General features: G+C 40.8%; 1 protein-coding gene across 2 annotated transcripts in view; it reads left to right on the top strand.

The window, feature by feature from the left end:
- The window catches only part of LOC111147067 (WD repeat and FYVE domain containing 2), a 175,750-nt gene that overhangs the window by 61,782 nt on the left and 97,612 nt on the right, over positions 1-16,356 (top strand). For both annotated transcript variants that reach the window (XR_002640589.1, XM_022502941.1), the window contains exon 2: positions 12,943-13,010. Coding sequence is in view for 1 of the 2 variants with exons in the window: in XM_022502941.1 (XP_022358649.1) it covers positions 12,943-13,010 (68 nt within the window). In the remaining variant the exon portion in view is untranslated. The remainder of the gene's footprint in view (positions 1-12,942; positions 13,011-16,356) is intronic.

The raw sequence follows: 16,356 nt of genomic DNA, 5'->3' as shown, positions 1-16,356 counted from the left end.
GACAGAGACAGTCATCCCATGTATTTTGTGTGTGTTTGTAATTTCTTACCTGGTGCATTTAACCTCATTTTGAGACTTCATTTTATAGATTTGAAAAGACAATGAAGATACTCTCACTTGATTGTGAGGTTTCACCTTTTACCTTATGAAGGCTTACGTGACCTTTGTGTTATGTCCATTATTAAACGAAACGAGACTGAGACAAAGTAAGGCACCCGGGTGGTTAAGATACTGTCTGGTGACGGCTATAAGAATTGCATCTCTCTGAAGCCCGTGACTGCAAATGACCAGAATGGCTGTTACTGTTTTTCAAGCAGGAATGCCAGGAAAAGCTCCAGGTTTTGAAATCTAAACCAGCCATGGCTATTCTTCAGCCACAGATTGCTAGCTTGCTAGGTGAGAAAGAAAATCCAGGTGTCTGTGATTTGGCAATGTTTTTTAGGTCTGATGTAGTGGGTGGCGAGGCTTGGCATCGAGCCGCCGGGGGGTGTCAAGAGGCTGGACAGTGCCCAGCTTGAGCCCCTCTGTCTCAAACCCCTCAGTTGCCTTAATTCACTCCACACAGCAGTCTGTCTAGCTGTGGAGAAACCCTCCATAAAGAGATACACAGGGTTTTGTAAACGACTGGGTTTCGTTTATTCACTACATGTGATTCGAATGCATATAATGAGAATCCGGTGGTCTGTTTTCATTACTAATAATCAGGAAAACGGCTTTTAAAATGTTTTCCAAGAATTTCTGCAACATTATTTGCATTAGAGGCCTTTTTCCCCCTTTCACAAGTCACTGTAAAAACTACAAAAAGTTACTGACCGCCATCCTGTTGCATCAAGTTTTTCTGTTCGTCTGCCCATCGCTAGGGGCTGCCTTCTGTGTGTATTGAGGTTGCAGTGTGTGATCTATTAGACGAGTATTCCCTGAAAATTCAGGGTCTTGAAAACACAGTCGGCATCACTCCCCCCTTGCCCCCCAAGTTACTTCAGTGGTGGCAAAAATAACAATTGTCCCCTGGGAAGTGAAGCTCATTGCTATGGTAACTAATGAACGTTGCATCATTCTAGGGCACATTTTTAAAAGCCTGAATTTCAACATGGGTAGACGCCTTGTCTTATTTTATTCAGTAGCTTAGCAACCTGTGGTATACTGTTTGTCACCACCCCCAATCTTCCCTCTTCTCTCAGAAAAGTGACCTATATAGATAGTTTTTTATTATGGGCACGTTTTCACTGTGAATTTGGTTCAGTTCTTAGGTATGTTTATAACGACCCTATTTTCTGGACCAAAAATGAGGACATGTGCTCTGTCTGAGAAGTGAAGACTGTTGATTATGTCCTTGGTGGCCCATACCAGCGTCATTGTGGATCTTCTGTGTGCTGCACCCCTTCACTGTTGGTGTTATTCTGGGGTTCATCTTTGGTCCTTTTCTTACTTACCGGTGGCTTAGCTACTGCTTCTGTGTTGGTGGCTTTGCAGATCTTGATCTTCAGCTCAGGTCTTGAGAAGCCCCTGGACTCCAAGTAGGAAGGCAGTTCAATCCTCGACAGTCCTAACTGGGGCATCCCTGCACCCAGCAAGTTCAAGATGAAGTCAGCATTGCCTTTTACAAAAGTCACTTCCTGGTGAATGGGACCACCATTCCTGCAGCTCCCCATTCCCGGTCAGCCCCCGAGTCTGGACGCTTCCATCTCCTAAGTGCTCTGAAGTCTGCCTTCTTCTCTTGTCCCTAGCCGCATCCTTTTTTCCTGGTTTACTCTCTAACCACGCTGGTTGCTTCAGGGTAAGCATTCTTCTTCCAGGCTTCCCCAGACAAACAAAAAAAATGGTGATTTTGTGACTGGCTGCTTGGTTTTCAGTCGCTCCCCATTATCCTTGGAGTAAAACCCAGACTCATCAGCATGGCCTATAGAGCCCTGTGTGGCCTCCCGCCTGCTCCTTTGTCCAGCTGGGGTCTCCTTACCCCTCCAGGCCCCTCTCTGCCGGCTTGCCTCCACGTGTGTGTGCCTTGCTCCCCTTACCAGGAGCGTGCCCTCATCCCCGGCCCCCTTCCTCTGCTAGATGCTGCCTCATCCTGCGTTTCAGACATCGTCATCTCTGGGACGGTCCCCCTAACATCTAAACCAGGCTCCATTTCAGAGTTCGATGCCCCTGCATGTTTCTGGAACAGCAGGGGCTGCTCCAGCCCAAGCTCTCACCTGGCTGAGTTGTGGTGCTTTGCCGCCTGTCGCATGCAGTGGGTGGCGAGTTTCTGAGAACAGAGGTGGCACTGTTTGTCTTTGTGCCTCTAGTGTGATTCCCATCCTGTGCCTAGTAGGTGTTTTAAGTGATCAACAGATCAGTGAATGAATGTATATAGATATATTTGTGAGGCAATGGGACCGAATCCCTCACTTCAAGATTTGAATAGTCTTGGAAAATCCCAAGTTGTTCCAGTCCCTGCCATTCATTGTCTCCATCTGTATAAGTGGGCTCTTAAAGACTGCTAGAATTTATAACAAAGGGTTTATTTTTCCTGGATAGGATAGGGGTGGGAGTGGGCCTGGTATGGTGCTTGGCCGTGTGTGTGTGTGTGTGTGTGTGTGTGTGTGTGTGTGTGCGCATACATAGTTCAGCAACTCTGTGTTACTAAACTCTTATTGCCAGTTTGTGTGTATCTAGCACAGTCTAAAACAAGAAAGTCAAGTACAAAACTAAAATTTGGGAATCTCATAAAGGGAACATTTGACTCCCTTGCTGGATTAAAGTTTGATCTCTCTGTGTGATCTCATTGGCTGCTGGGGGAGGGCTGCCTGTGAGGAGGTCACACCCAACCTAGTTAAGGTTGCAGTGGAGGCATGCACTGGATTCCGTTCTTTGGATGGAGCTGGAGTGGGATGGGAGGCATGGTCAGAATGCCCTTGCATTTCTCATTTCTTTAGGGACTGGTAGACTGGTAGAATGAAGGATTTACAGCTCTTTCCTCATCATCCCCCGTTCCCCACCAGCACAGGGTACAGATCTCTTGGTTTCAGATAAGCTTCTTTGCTGCCATTCTGCACAAAGTCTCTGCGGATGTGATCAGAGAATTTCCTGGTGGTGGACAGGGTGGGGGTGGGTGGCTGGGGGGAGGAACTTTCGACTGATCTTCTTGATCTTTTGGAAATGATGACTACCGCTTCTTGGACCTGGCATGGAGCTTGGCCCTGGGCAGATGCCGAGTATGATAAAGTGGGGTTCCTTCTCTGGTGGTGTTTAGAACTCAGTCAAGGAGCAAACGTGCACTGATCATCGTGGAGTGTTGATAAAGACTACAGTTCAAGGACGCCTGGGTGGCTCAGTGGGTTAGGCCTCTGCCTTTGGCTCAGGTCATGATCTCAGGGTCCTGGGATCGAGCCCCGCATCTGGCTTTCTGCTCAGTAGGGAGCCTGCTTCTCTCTCTCTCTCTGCCTGCGTCTCTGCCTACTTGTGATTTCCATCAAATAAATAAAATCTTAAAAAAAAAAAAAAGACTACAATTCATCCAACATCTGTTTTCACCTTGAAAATGAAAAGAAAAAAAACTCCTGTAGGTTTAAGGAATAATATTTAAGGCTAATAGTTAACAGTAATGTTTACCTGTTGAAATGTGGTCAGCTGTGTCCAATATAGAATAAGATGATGTTGTTTTCAAAACAGCCCAGCTGCTAAACTGACTGAGGCCCACTAGGGATATCCTGTCAGATTATTTTGGAGATGAGAATTGCTTCTCTCAACTGTCTTAGTGTCTGTTTCTGCCTTTGGTCAGAGCTTGGGGGAGAAGAGTAGGTAGGGGGAGAAGAAGACAGGACCTTGTAAGGTAGACAGTGCAAGGTGCATGGCTCTGTCAGGTTCCCGTGAATCCAGGCCTTTGTGTGTGGGGTGAATGCACTTCTCTGCTTTTCAGGAGGACACGGACTTTTTTCCAGTACACTGACCTCTGCTGGCTTAACCATGACTCTTAATCACAGCTGGTTTTTTTCTTGAAAATTTTTCCAAGGAAAAAAGTTTTTCACTTACTATTAAAAACTTTTTGTGTTGCTTTAAAAATATAATTTGCAAAAAAATTAATACTTACAGCTTTGTATAGTGGAATTTACATTCATCTAGGAAATTCCTAGTTGTCCAAATTTTACTTTTGACCTCTAGGATGTAGTGCCTTTTTTTTTTTCTTTTTCTTTTTTAAACTGTTAATATACCTCTAAAGATAAGGGAGCAAATACTTTTATGTAATTTTATTTTTAATTATAAAATTTATTAGTTGCTCTTAATACATGTTGGTATAAGGAAGGCAATATGTTTAGTGAAGAGAGTACAGAATTTAAAATAACTGCAGGTTAGTGGTTCAGGCAAATTGTTTAAATTCTCTGGGCCTTCTCACCTCTATTTTTTTTTTAATTTTTCTTTTTAAGATTTTATTTATTTATTTGTCAGAGAGAGAGAGAGCACAGGCAGACAGAGTAGCAGGCAGAGGGAGAAGCAGGCTCCCTGCCCAGCAAGGAGCCCGATGTGGTACTCGATCCCAGGATGCTGGGATCATGACCCGAGCTGAAGGCAGTGGCTTAACCAACTGAGCCATCCAGGTGTCCCACCTTCTTACCTCTAAAGGATGATTTGTGGGGCATCTACATGGCTCAGATGGTTAGGCATCTGCCTTCGGCTCAGGTCATGATCCCAGGGTCCTGGGATGGAGCCCTGTATTACACTCTGTGCTCGACGGGGAGTCTGGTTCTCCCTCTGTCTCCCCACTGTTCCCCCTCCTTGTGCTCTCTCACTTTCTCTATCAAATAAATAAATAAAATCTTTAAAAAATAATAAAAGGATGATTTGTTTCATAGAACTATTGTAAGGAATAAATGTATATGCAGCGTGTTTTGGGAGCTGTTGTTTCTGTAAAAATGTTTGTCACTATTATTAAAGTTAAAACTAATATCAGCCTGCCACCCTTTTGACCTATGCAGCTATTTTTAAAAAATCTTAAAACAGGGGCTCCTGGTTGGCTCAGTCTGTTAAGCGTCTGCCTTTGGCTCAGGTCCTGATCCCAGCATCCTGGGATCGAGCCCCACATCAGGCTCCCTGCTCAGTGGGGAGCCTGCTTGTCCCTCTCCTTCTGCGCTGTCTGTGCTCATTCTCTTTCTCTGTCACTATATCTCTGAAATAAATGAATAAAATCTTTTAAAAAAAATCTTAAAGCAGACGTTTATTAGCTGTATTGTTATGTATCTTTTTTACTGGAATTTTGGACCACTGTTATTTAAATGTTTATATGTACGTACATACATACATACATACACATCTATGTAACCTTATAATTTATGCATCTGCAAGGCCAGGAGCATTGATTGTACTAATATCACAGTAGAGTTACAGCCTGGCCACGTCCGGTTTAGTTGCTCCCTTCAGCTCTTATCCCCACAGAAGAAGCTGGTCCACCTCTATAGCTATTTTAAACTCAGTACGTTGAAAACGCAGCTCGCTCTGTTCTCCTGCCTTCCTGCCCTGCTCCCGCCCCCCCCATGGTGGGAAGAGTTTTGCATAGCGTGGTGGTTGAGAGGAGCAGTCTTGGAGGCTAGATATGCCTGGGTTCACACTGTGGTTTTGCATGACCTGGGGGCTCTCTGTGCCTCAGAGCCCTCGTTGGTGACACGAGATCGATAATTGTTGGGATTGTCGGGAGGCCACGTTCAGAATTCTGGGGGCAAAACAGTCCCCTGCGAAGCCCAGTAGACTTCTTTTTGTTCCCTTGTAGTAGTATCCATAGCAAATCACCTCTGCCAAGCGTCCCGTCTAGCTTGCGGTCTGTCGTCTTCTGTTTATTGGCCTTTGGGCTCTGCTCTTCCCTCTCGGGTCACGATACCAGCTGCTAAGGAAGAAGAGGAGAATGAGTCTCGTGTAGGCGACCAGCAGTCTCTGCCGCCTTGGACTAGCCTATCTGCATTCACCCACCGTGTATTTAGCGTGTATTTGCCATGTGCGATGCCCTCTGGCAGCCTCTGGGTAGATAGCAGTGAGCAATAAAAGAATGTTCTTTATTATCATGCTATTTTCTTATTTTTGTTTTTCAGATAATAAGCACATTTGTCAGTGGGTAAAGCAAATAAGAGGCTGTGGCCAGTGCAGTGAAGGAAGTAAATGGGATAATAGGTAACACCGTCCCTCCAGGGTCAGCCTGCCACCCTTCTCCACGTGGATTACATACCTTTCCTACATTGCCTTATGTGGATTCAAAATCCCTCATAGCCCTTATCATTCGTGGTTGTAATGATGTTTCCATGTCTGTCCACACGGAGCTCCTGCACAGTGCCTGGCACATAGCAGATACTCAGTACATGTGAAAGAAATGGATAAAGGGACGGGTGAATAATGTACAGGACATCTTTGTAAACTGACCGAAAAATCCCTTACATCAAGGATTCAAATGTTCCATATGTTGGCAAAGCCAGAAAGGCTTTGGATCTTGAACTCTCCCAAGCAATGTTGGATTCATGTGTTTTTTTTAAAAAAATAGTGATAATAGTGACAATAATAATAATTGTTGACAATTACTGAGTACTTGCTGTACATCAGGTACCTTCCATTTAAGGGTGCCCAGGTGGCTCAGTCGGGGTTGAGCGACTAACTCCTGATTTCAGCTCAGGTCATGATCTCAGGGTCATGAGGTTGAGTCCAACATCGGGCTCCATGCTCACTGGGGAGTCTGCTTGAGATTCTCTCCCCCTCTGCCTGCTCCCCCACTCATGCGCACAGTCAATCTCTCTCTCTCTCTGTCTCTCTCAAATAATCAATAAATCTTCGAAAACAAAAAGAAGCTTACATTTAATCTTCACAACAACTTTCTGCCATAGGTTCTGATTATAATTCTCCTTTTCCGTGAACTAGGAACTCTTGGCTAACTCAAAGACACCTCTGATTTAAATGTTCAAAATTGAGCTCATGATTCTCACCCCGAGTCCTGCCCTTTTCCATTGTTCCCCATCTCTGAATGACAGCACTATCATGTACTTGGACAGACCCCAAACCTAAAGAAGGACATTCCTTTCCTTCATCTCTGTCCGTTAACATGTATTCCGATCTCAGTAACAAAATCCTTTGACAGTGGCTTCAGGTAGAAATAGAGGAAATCATCTCACGAGCAAGTCTGCAGTTACTCTAAGGGTTGCTGGCTCAGGGGTACTTTTGAGGCCAGGCCCTTTCTGCCTTCAGCCCTGTGGAACTCAGCATGTCTCCTTCTGTCCTTAAGCTTGTTGTCTCATGATCGAAGGTGGTTGCCTCAACTCCAGGCCAAGTCTGTGTTGCTTGTTCTTCTTAAATGTCTATTGGGGTGAAATTCACATGACCTACAGTGAACCACTTTAAAATGTGCAATTCAGTGGCATTTAGTGCGTGCACAGTGTGGTGTACCCACCAGCTATCTTTAGTTTCAAAACTTTGTCATCACCCCAGAAGAACACACCATTACCCACTGAGTAATTACTCCCCTTGCCCTCCCACCCTCATCCCCTGACAACCTCTCATCTTTCTCTCCCTATGGATTTGTCTGTTCTGGACATTTCATTTAAAAGAATCAAACAGTATGTGACTTTTTTTGTCTGGCTGCTTTTACTTAGTGTAATCTTTTTGAGGTTCAAGCAAGTTTAGGATGTGTCAGTACTCCATTCCTTTTCATGGCTGATATTATATTATTTTATATACAACTTGTTTGTCCATTCATCTGCAAATGACTTTAGGGTTGTTTATACCTATTGGCTATTGTGAATTGTGCTGTCATTTTTTTTCTTTATAAAGAAATGTATTACTTTTTAAGATTCCAGTGTAGTTAACATACAGTGTTATATTAGTTTCAGGAGCACAATGTGGTGATTCGGCAGTTCTGTACATTACTCTGTGCTCACTGTGATGAGTGTACTCTCAATCACCCTTTACCTATTTCACCCATCCCCCACCTACCTCCCCTCTGGCGACCACCAGTTTGTGCTCTATCTTTAAAAGTCCGTTATTTCTTGGGGCGCTTGGGTGGCTCAGTGGGTTAAGCCTCTGCTTTTGGCTCAGGTCATGGTCTCAGGGTCCTGGGATCGAGCCCTGAGTCGGCCTCTCTGCTTAGCGGGAAGCCTGCTTCTCCCTCTCTCTCTGCCTGCCTCTCTGCCTACTTGCGATCTGTCTCTCTGTCAAATAAATAAATAAAATCTTCAAAAAAAAAAAAAAAGTCTGTTATTTCTTGAATTCCACATGAGTGAAATCATACGGTATTTGTCTCTCTGACTGACTTATTTCACCTAGCGTTATCCTCTTGATCCATCCATGTTGTAGCAAATGGCAAGAATTGTACTGTTATGAACATACATGAAGACATACCTGTTTGCATACGTGTTTTCAGTTCTTCTGGGCACATACCTAGGAGTGGAATTAGTGGGTCATATGGTTTGCTGTTTTTTTGAGGAACTGTCAAACTAGTTTCAACAGTGGCTGCATCATTTTACATTCCTTTGAGGAATGTATGAGTGTTCCTATTCACTATAGCCTCTAGAACACTTAACTTCCATAAAAAAAATTATTATAGGCCTTCATAGTGAGTGGGAAATGCTATCTTACTGTGGCTTTGATTTGCATTCCCTGTTGACCAGTGATGTCAAATATCTTTTTATGTGTTTTTTGTCTACTTGTTAATCTTTGGGAAAATGTCCACTAAAGCCCTTTGTCCACCCTTTAATTGGGTTGCTTGTCATTTTGTTTTTGTTGAGTTATAAGAGTTTCTTACATAGTATGGGTACTAAATCTCCATCATCTGATTTGCAAACATTTTCTCCCATTCTGTAGCTTGTCCTCCCATTCTTGATGATGTCTCTGTTACACAAAAGTTTTGAATTTTTATGAGGTCTAACTTACTTATTTATTTTTTGTGCTCAGGCTGTCGTGTCCAACTCAAGAGTCCATTGTTGAAGTCAGGGTCATGAAGATGTGCCTCTGTGTTCTCCTTTAATAGTTTTTAGTTTCAGCTTTGATATTCAGGTCATTAATCCATCCCTAGTTTTTGTATGTGAAGTTGGGGTCCAACTTCATTTCTCTGAATGTGGTTATCTAGTTGTTCTAGTACCATCTGTTGAAGAGATTATTCTTTTCATGTTGAAGTATCTTGACACCCTCGTCAAAAATTTATGGTCCGTAGGTGTTTGTTTGCACCTATACCTGGACTCTCAGCTCTGCTCTGTTGATTCACATCTATGCTTCTGCTAATAATACTATGCTGTTTTGATTACTGAAACTTTGTAGTAAGTTCTGAAATAAGGAATTGGGAGGCCTCCAACTTTTGTTTTTCTTTCCAATATTGTTGAGGCTATTTGGGGCTTTTTGTCATTCCACATAGATTTGAAGATTGATGTTTCCATGTCTGCAGTAAAAGCTGTTGGAGTTTTGAGGGGATTGCATTCAGTTTGTAGATTGCTTTGGGGAGTGTTGTCGTATTAATATCCGCTCTCCCAGTTGATGAACATGGGATACCTTCCCAATCCCATTGTGTCTTCTTTAATTTCTTTCAGCAGTGTTTGTAGTTGTCACTGTGCAAGGTCTTCACTTACTTGGTTAAATATATTTCTAGGGGTTTTATTCTTTTGGATGCTATTATAAATGGAATTTTTCTCTTAATTTTCTTTTCACAATTCTTGTTGCTGGTATATAGAAACACACCTGATTTTTGTGTATTGATTTCTGTACCATGCAATTTTGCTTAATTTGTTTATGAGCTTTAGTAGTTCTTTTGTGGATTTGTGGGGATTTTTTGTATGTAGAATCATGTCCTTTGCAAATACAGATAGTTTTACTTCTTCCTTTCCAATTTGGATGCCTTACATTTCTTCTGTTTGCCTAATTACTCTGACCAGGACTTCTAGTAATGTTCAAAAGCAGTGGTGGAAGTGGGCATCTTCATCTTGTACTTGATTTTAGGGAGAAAGCTTTCAGTCTTTACCATTGAGTATGTTGTTAGCTGTGAGTTTTTAAAGAATATCTTTTATCAGGTTGAGAAAACTTCCTTTCATTCCTTGTTTGCTGAGTGTTATTTATCATGAAAGGTTGTTGGATTTTGTCATGTGCTTTTGTGTTTGCTGAAATAATCATCTGTGTTTTCTTTTCCCCGTCATCTTGTTAATGTGCTACATTACACTGATTGACATTCTTATGTTGAACCGCCCTTGTATTCCTTTGACAGATTGCACTTGATCATAGCATGTAATACTTTTGGTGTGCTGTTTGATTTGGTTTGCTAGAATTTTGTTGAGGTTTTTTTTTTATCTGTATTGATAAGGGATGCGGGACTGGTTTTTTGTTTTTTTTTTTTTTTGAAGATTTTATTTATTCATTTGACAGAGATCACAAGTAGGCAGAGAGGCAGTCAGAGAGGGGAAGGGAAGCAGGTTCCCTGCCGAGCAGAGAGCCCGATGCAGGGCTCATTCCCAGGACCCTGGGATCATGACCTGAGCCGAAGGCAGAGGCTTTAACCCACTGAGCCACCCAGGCACCCCAGGACTGTTATTTTCTTGTGGTATCTTTGACTTTGGTATAAGATAATGCTGGCCTCATAAAATGTTAGAAAGTAAATAGTCCTTCCTCTTTATTTTTTGGAAGGTTGTTCATTCTTTAAGAGTTTGATTGAATTCAGTGAATTCAGTGAAGGCATCTGGTCCTGCACTATTATTTATGATTACTGGTTCTATCTCTTGAATTGTTCTAGGCCTGTTGAGATTATTTCTTTTTGAGTTAGTTTTGGTAGATTGTGTGTTTCTGGAGTTTTTTTCCATTTAATCTAGATTATCCAATTTACTGACGTACAGTTGTTCATAGTATTATAATTCATTTCTTTTAAGTAGTAATGCTCCCACTTTCATTTCTGATTTCAATTATTTACATTCTTTTTTTTTTTGTAATTAGTTTAGCTGAAGCTTAATTTTGGTGAACTTTTCAAAGAACCACATTTTAGTTTCACTGATACTGTCTTTGGTTTTTAATCTCTCTTTTGTTTTTTTCTGTTCTAATCTTTATTATGTACTTTTATCTGCTGGCTTTGGGTTTGTGTGCTTTTGTGCTTTTAGTACCATAAAGTGTAAAATAAGTTTGTTGATTTGAGGTCTTTCTTCTATTTTAATATAGGCGTTTACTATCAGTTATCCTCTGAGTACTGCTTTCACTTCCCCTCACTGATTTTATGTTGTGTCTTTATTTTCATTCATTTCAAAATATATTCTGATTTTCCTAGCGATTTTTCTTTGATCTTCTGTTGTTTAAGGTTATGTTGTTTGATTTCCACATATTTGTGATTTTTAGATGCTGCAAGTGCCTAACTAGACTTCAGAGTTCTAAAATAGTGATTCTGACACTGGCTCAGTAGCTGATTTGGTATAGGGACTGGTTCCTGGAGCTTCTCACTGTGCCTTTCTCTGTGATGTCACCCGTATTTATTTTTGTTGAGATAACAATGTCCATATTAAAATGTCATACCAGCATATTCTAAAAAAATTAAGTGTAGCACTATGTATATAAATAGTATACGTATGGAATTACTTTTTACAAATTATTTGCAGTTATATCTGTCCATCCTATAAACTAGGATAGTTGAACCAGAAGATGGAATTTTTGCATGTATATGTAATCGTGTCACTGTATATCGCTACATTGTATCTTGTGGCTGTGGGGAGAAAATGGTATTTCTTTATTGTGTCTGTATTTGGTCTAGTTTTTCTCCTAGTACTCCATATAGGAGATCATTGATAAGGGGGAAAAATCCAATACAATTTATTTTTTATTTTTTTTAATTTTTTTGAAAAATCCAATATAATTTAAAACTTAGTCTAGTACGTTGACTTAAATAGTGTGAGATAAATATGCTCTGTCTTTGCTTTTTAGCCTGGGATGATTTAAGTGTGTGGGGTGAGTGGTGTGGTATGTGGGATCTCCCACCAGTAGGGAACTGCTTATTTCTCTTGGTTTGATTTCTCCTACTGCCTCTGGTCTCTAGAAGAATGTTCCATTACCTTCTAGATGTGTTTGCCTTGTTGGCCTGTGCAGATGCTGTCATGGCTGGTGTAACTAACTCATGGTGAGCCTTTCTGGTTAGTGAGAACCTAGTAGTACTCTCTGACTGCTTCATTTTCTCTCTGGCACCTTCTTTCTGAGCTCCTCTGGGTCTCTGCCATGTCTGTATCTGACCGCTGGCCGGGAACTTCATTCACAGTCTTTGCTGCAGGATTTCCATGTTCCATCCAGGCCCACTGGCCAGCTTCTAGCTCAGGAATCTGAGTCTCAAAGTTTATGTTACCTGGCCATGTCTGGAAAAACCTTCTGTCAAGACAGTGGCCTGGCCTGTGAGACTATGGATTTACTGTGTAACCCTTCTGTGTATGTCAGATGCTTCATTTCATCTCTTCACACTTCCTTTACTAGTAAAACCTAATAACTCCCCAGACAGATGAATGCTTCCAGCAGACTAAGGCAAAGGTCACAAACTTGGACAGGCAGAACAACAATAAAAATAGTAATTTTCAAACACTTTCACTATTGCATGTGTGTATACAGACATGTGAGGATAATACTTCAAGAGTCGTGTAATTCTAAGTGTGCACAAGCCTTAAATTTAAGGAACATAGGATCTATGGAGAGGCATAAGTGGTGTGCACGTATATAGTTATATATAAGTAAATATAATATATTTAGTTACTTATAAATATATTTATTTTGTTATACCTATAAATATTTATATTTATAAATATATATTTATGTGATGTTTGTATTATTACATATTTATTTATAAGTATTTATAATTAAGATCTATCTATCTATATAAATATATGTAATATATTTAATCAAGACATAGCATAGTTAAAGTTAAGAGGTTTGGTTTCTGTCACCATTTTCTCATGACTAAAAACACTGTGATTTAACACACGTATTGTTTTTCTTTTACAGGACTGTTCGTGTATGGCTAAAGAGAGACAGTGGACAGTATTGGCCAAGCATATATCAAGTGATGCCTGGTAAGTATCTGGATCTCTGTCTTTAAAAATCAGACATGGGCCTCCCCTCCCCTTCCTTTCCAGAGTGCCTTCTTTGTATTTTCGTCTTGAGTAGGGATGTCTGAGGATTGGGATTATCATTATAATGGAAAGTACCATATTCAGTCATTTTAGCTCTCAGTATGTAAAATAAGAAAATTATTTTGATGTTGACTATATGTATTCATAGTATCTGAATAAGATTAATGGAAGAAGGACTGCAGCACACAGGCTCTCTGATTACAGCTGTTTCCCTCTTTTCCAACTTTTTTGTTTAACTTTTTCATGGAGTACTTCCTTCAACATTTAAAATTTTACCTGGTGATGACATTTGTGAAGTAAGTTTGTTCTTGCGTTATTGTTATGTTATTCATTCAAATACAAGACAGTCAGCATTGACGATTTAGTTCTCACAAGGAATTGCTTAAGATTGAAACATTCTAATTGGAGGTCAATCTCATTTCCTCAAGCTCTTATATGAGAAATATGTCCTTGTACTGATAAATAGCTAATCTTTTAAATATATTTTAAAAAAACACATACTACTGATTCTTAGATTGGTGTGCTGGCAGAGGTTCTCCTATAGGGAGAGAAGAGCTGGCTTCCCAAAATAGGAAATTTCTTTTTAGTCTGATGTTTTATTATTAAAAATTAATGAAGTTTGGGTATCCTATTCCATGTTTGAGTATAAGATAATTATGTACATTCATTATTAGTTATATTAGTAAACATTTCCCTGACTCCCCTTCCTTCACATCTTAATTGAAATTGAAACCCTAGCAAAGTCCCTCTTTGGGTTTGTTGTCTGGGCCCTCTTACCCTCTGGCTTGCTGCACTGTGTACCTCTGCCCCTTGATAGGAGTATCCTGGTTTGGGAAATACATGCGGCAGGGTACAGCCAAAATAAATGCAGGCTAAATTGTAGATATGATTAGGTTTATGCCCCTCGCAAGAGAATTCTGTGATAACATAAACAACAATTTTGCTTGTTGATGAACAAGTGAATTATTAAGGATATGATCGCTTTCTGTGATTTTCAAATTATCTTTGAGGTTTTGCATGCCTTCAGAATTTTATAGTAAGTAAATGATAACCAAGAAGCTCACCCAAGTGGTCAGTCCTGCATTAGGGAAGAAGAAACTTCTTGTGATACTTATATTGGCCCTTGACCTGTTGTGCCACCAGCAGATGGGCATTCTATAGCAAAAGGCCTGGGTGAACTTTCTCTTTAGGCTGTGGCAGCGATGAGGGCTCAGGTAAAAGGAAAGGGAAAGGGATTCTCTGATGGACTGCTTTTCCTGATTTTTGAGTGATGTAACCAGTCTTATCCGTGGTCTCATTTTTTCATAAACTTGACATGGTATCCGACTGGAGGACGTGTGGAAGGTCTGTAGTCAGCTCTGGAGAGCTGTCACTACCATGACCATGAAGACAGAGGAGAGTCAGACCTTGGCAGAACGATGAGAACTTGGGGATGGTGAGCAAGGAATCTTCTTGAGATGAACATGAATAGGACTCTCATGGGGACACAGCATCCTGAGCCATTGCTTCTCTGCCCCCTTCCCCATGTGCACATCCAGACACATTTTGCTGTCATTCTCTGACATTCTCTTTATTTGAATGTCACTGAGAATACAGAGAAGCCTCTAGTTGCGTTTTTATCATTTATGAAGCTGTGTGAATAACTACAGGCTGCTGTAGCTCCTCCCCCAGGCAGAAGTGCTCAGTACATAAATACTTACTGCAGACTTGAGTCTGATATTAAAGAAGAGTGCCTGAGAACATTATTGGACATTTTCCTAGGGCTTGAACACAGTCGTGAGGAAGACCCTTGAATGATTTGCATTATTTTGCCGATGGCCTTCTACTAAAGGGATTGAAAAAGGCATCACTTTGCTATTAAAATGTGTTTCAACCAGCCGCATTAGGGTCACCTGAGAACTTACTGGCAATGCAGATATTGGGTTTCATGCTAGAGCTACTGAATCAAAATCTGCATTTTTAATAAGATCCTTAGGTGATCTAAATGTAATGTTTGAGAATACTGTCTTCTAGCATTATAGTCAACATGCTGATCTATTTAAACGTGTTTATATGAACATATAGAAAGCCTCATGCATATAAGGTATTAATTTGTAAATAAATGGATGTAAGTATACATTATAAGTAGACATTCTAGTGGATCAAACATTTATTGCATACCTGCTGTATGCAGGCCACTGAGCTAGTTGCCACGGTTTGCAAATGAATAAGGTGCATATGCTCAAGGTGTTTTCCATAATCTTCTATTGTTGGATGGCTACCACTACCACAGAGAGGTAAAAAAACAAAAGGCTATATTCTTCACAATTGATCAGAAATTGGCTTCTATGTTCCTAGGAGTTGAATGTACTTAGAAAACGCAATAGCTGATCTTTGAGCAAGAGTCAGTTTTGTTTAACTTGAGAGAGGTAGTATCTTGTTGCATAAGGAATTATGCTATATTTTTGGACCGTTAGAAAACCTGAAATAGCTTTGAATTTCCAAAGGCTTGTTTTGCATTTCTTTCTGTTGAAAGGTGTTATGGGGCGCTGGAGTGGCTCCGTCGGTTAAGTATCTTCCTTCGGCTCAGGTCATGATCCCAGGGTCCTGGGATCCAGCCGCACATTGGGCTCCCTGCTCGGCAGGGAGCCTGCTTCTCCTTCTCCCTCTGCAGACTGTTCTGCCTGCTTGTATTCCCTTTTTTTCTCTCTGTCAAATAAATAAATAAAATCTTAAAAAAAAAAAAAGAAAGAAACCTGTTTTGTTAAGAGATTACTTAGTCTTATCCTTAAGTAATGATTATGTGGTATTAGTTGCAAAATAAGTAGAAAGATAGAGTATATCTAGAGGCTATGTCATGGACATCACAAGGCAGAGAGGACCATATGGTGTGTTTATGGTGGTATAAAATAAGTAGTATTCCAAATCCAGAAGAGACCATAAAGAAAATATCTTATATGTGTAACATATGGCTTATTTATTTACCTGTTTATTAAAATACCTTTTAAGGTAGTATTTGTTGTGTTCTGCGTAGGATAGTAGTGTTTTGTAGCGTTGAGAAGAATTTGGAGTTTCCCAGAGAGGGAGGAAGCACAAGGCATTAGATGAAAAGGGATGAGCAGTGAAGGCTGAGTGTGATGTTGGGAGTGAGTCTGAAAGGATAGGTGTGAGAAGGCTGGATGAATTTAGGGTGTGGTAGACAAAAGATTAAGAAGCAGACACACCATGATCAAAAACACATTTGCTTTGGGGGTGTGTCCTCCTACCCTGTGTTTTCTGAGAAGCTCCCGCTTCCCCTTTAAGAGGG

This window comes from Enhydra lutris, unplaced genomic scaffold, assembly GCF_002288905.1.
Source record: "Enhydra lutris kenyoni isolate GAN:26980312 unplaced genomic scaffold, ASM228890v2 scaffoldscaffold15, whole genome shotgun sequence".
Lineage (NCBI taxonomy): Eukaryota > Metazoa > Chordata > Mammalia > Carnivora > Mustelidae > Enhydra > Enhydra lutris.
Note: the sequence above shows the minus strand (reverse complement) of the source record. Positions and strands in the feature narration are given on the sequence as shown.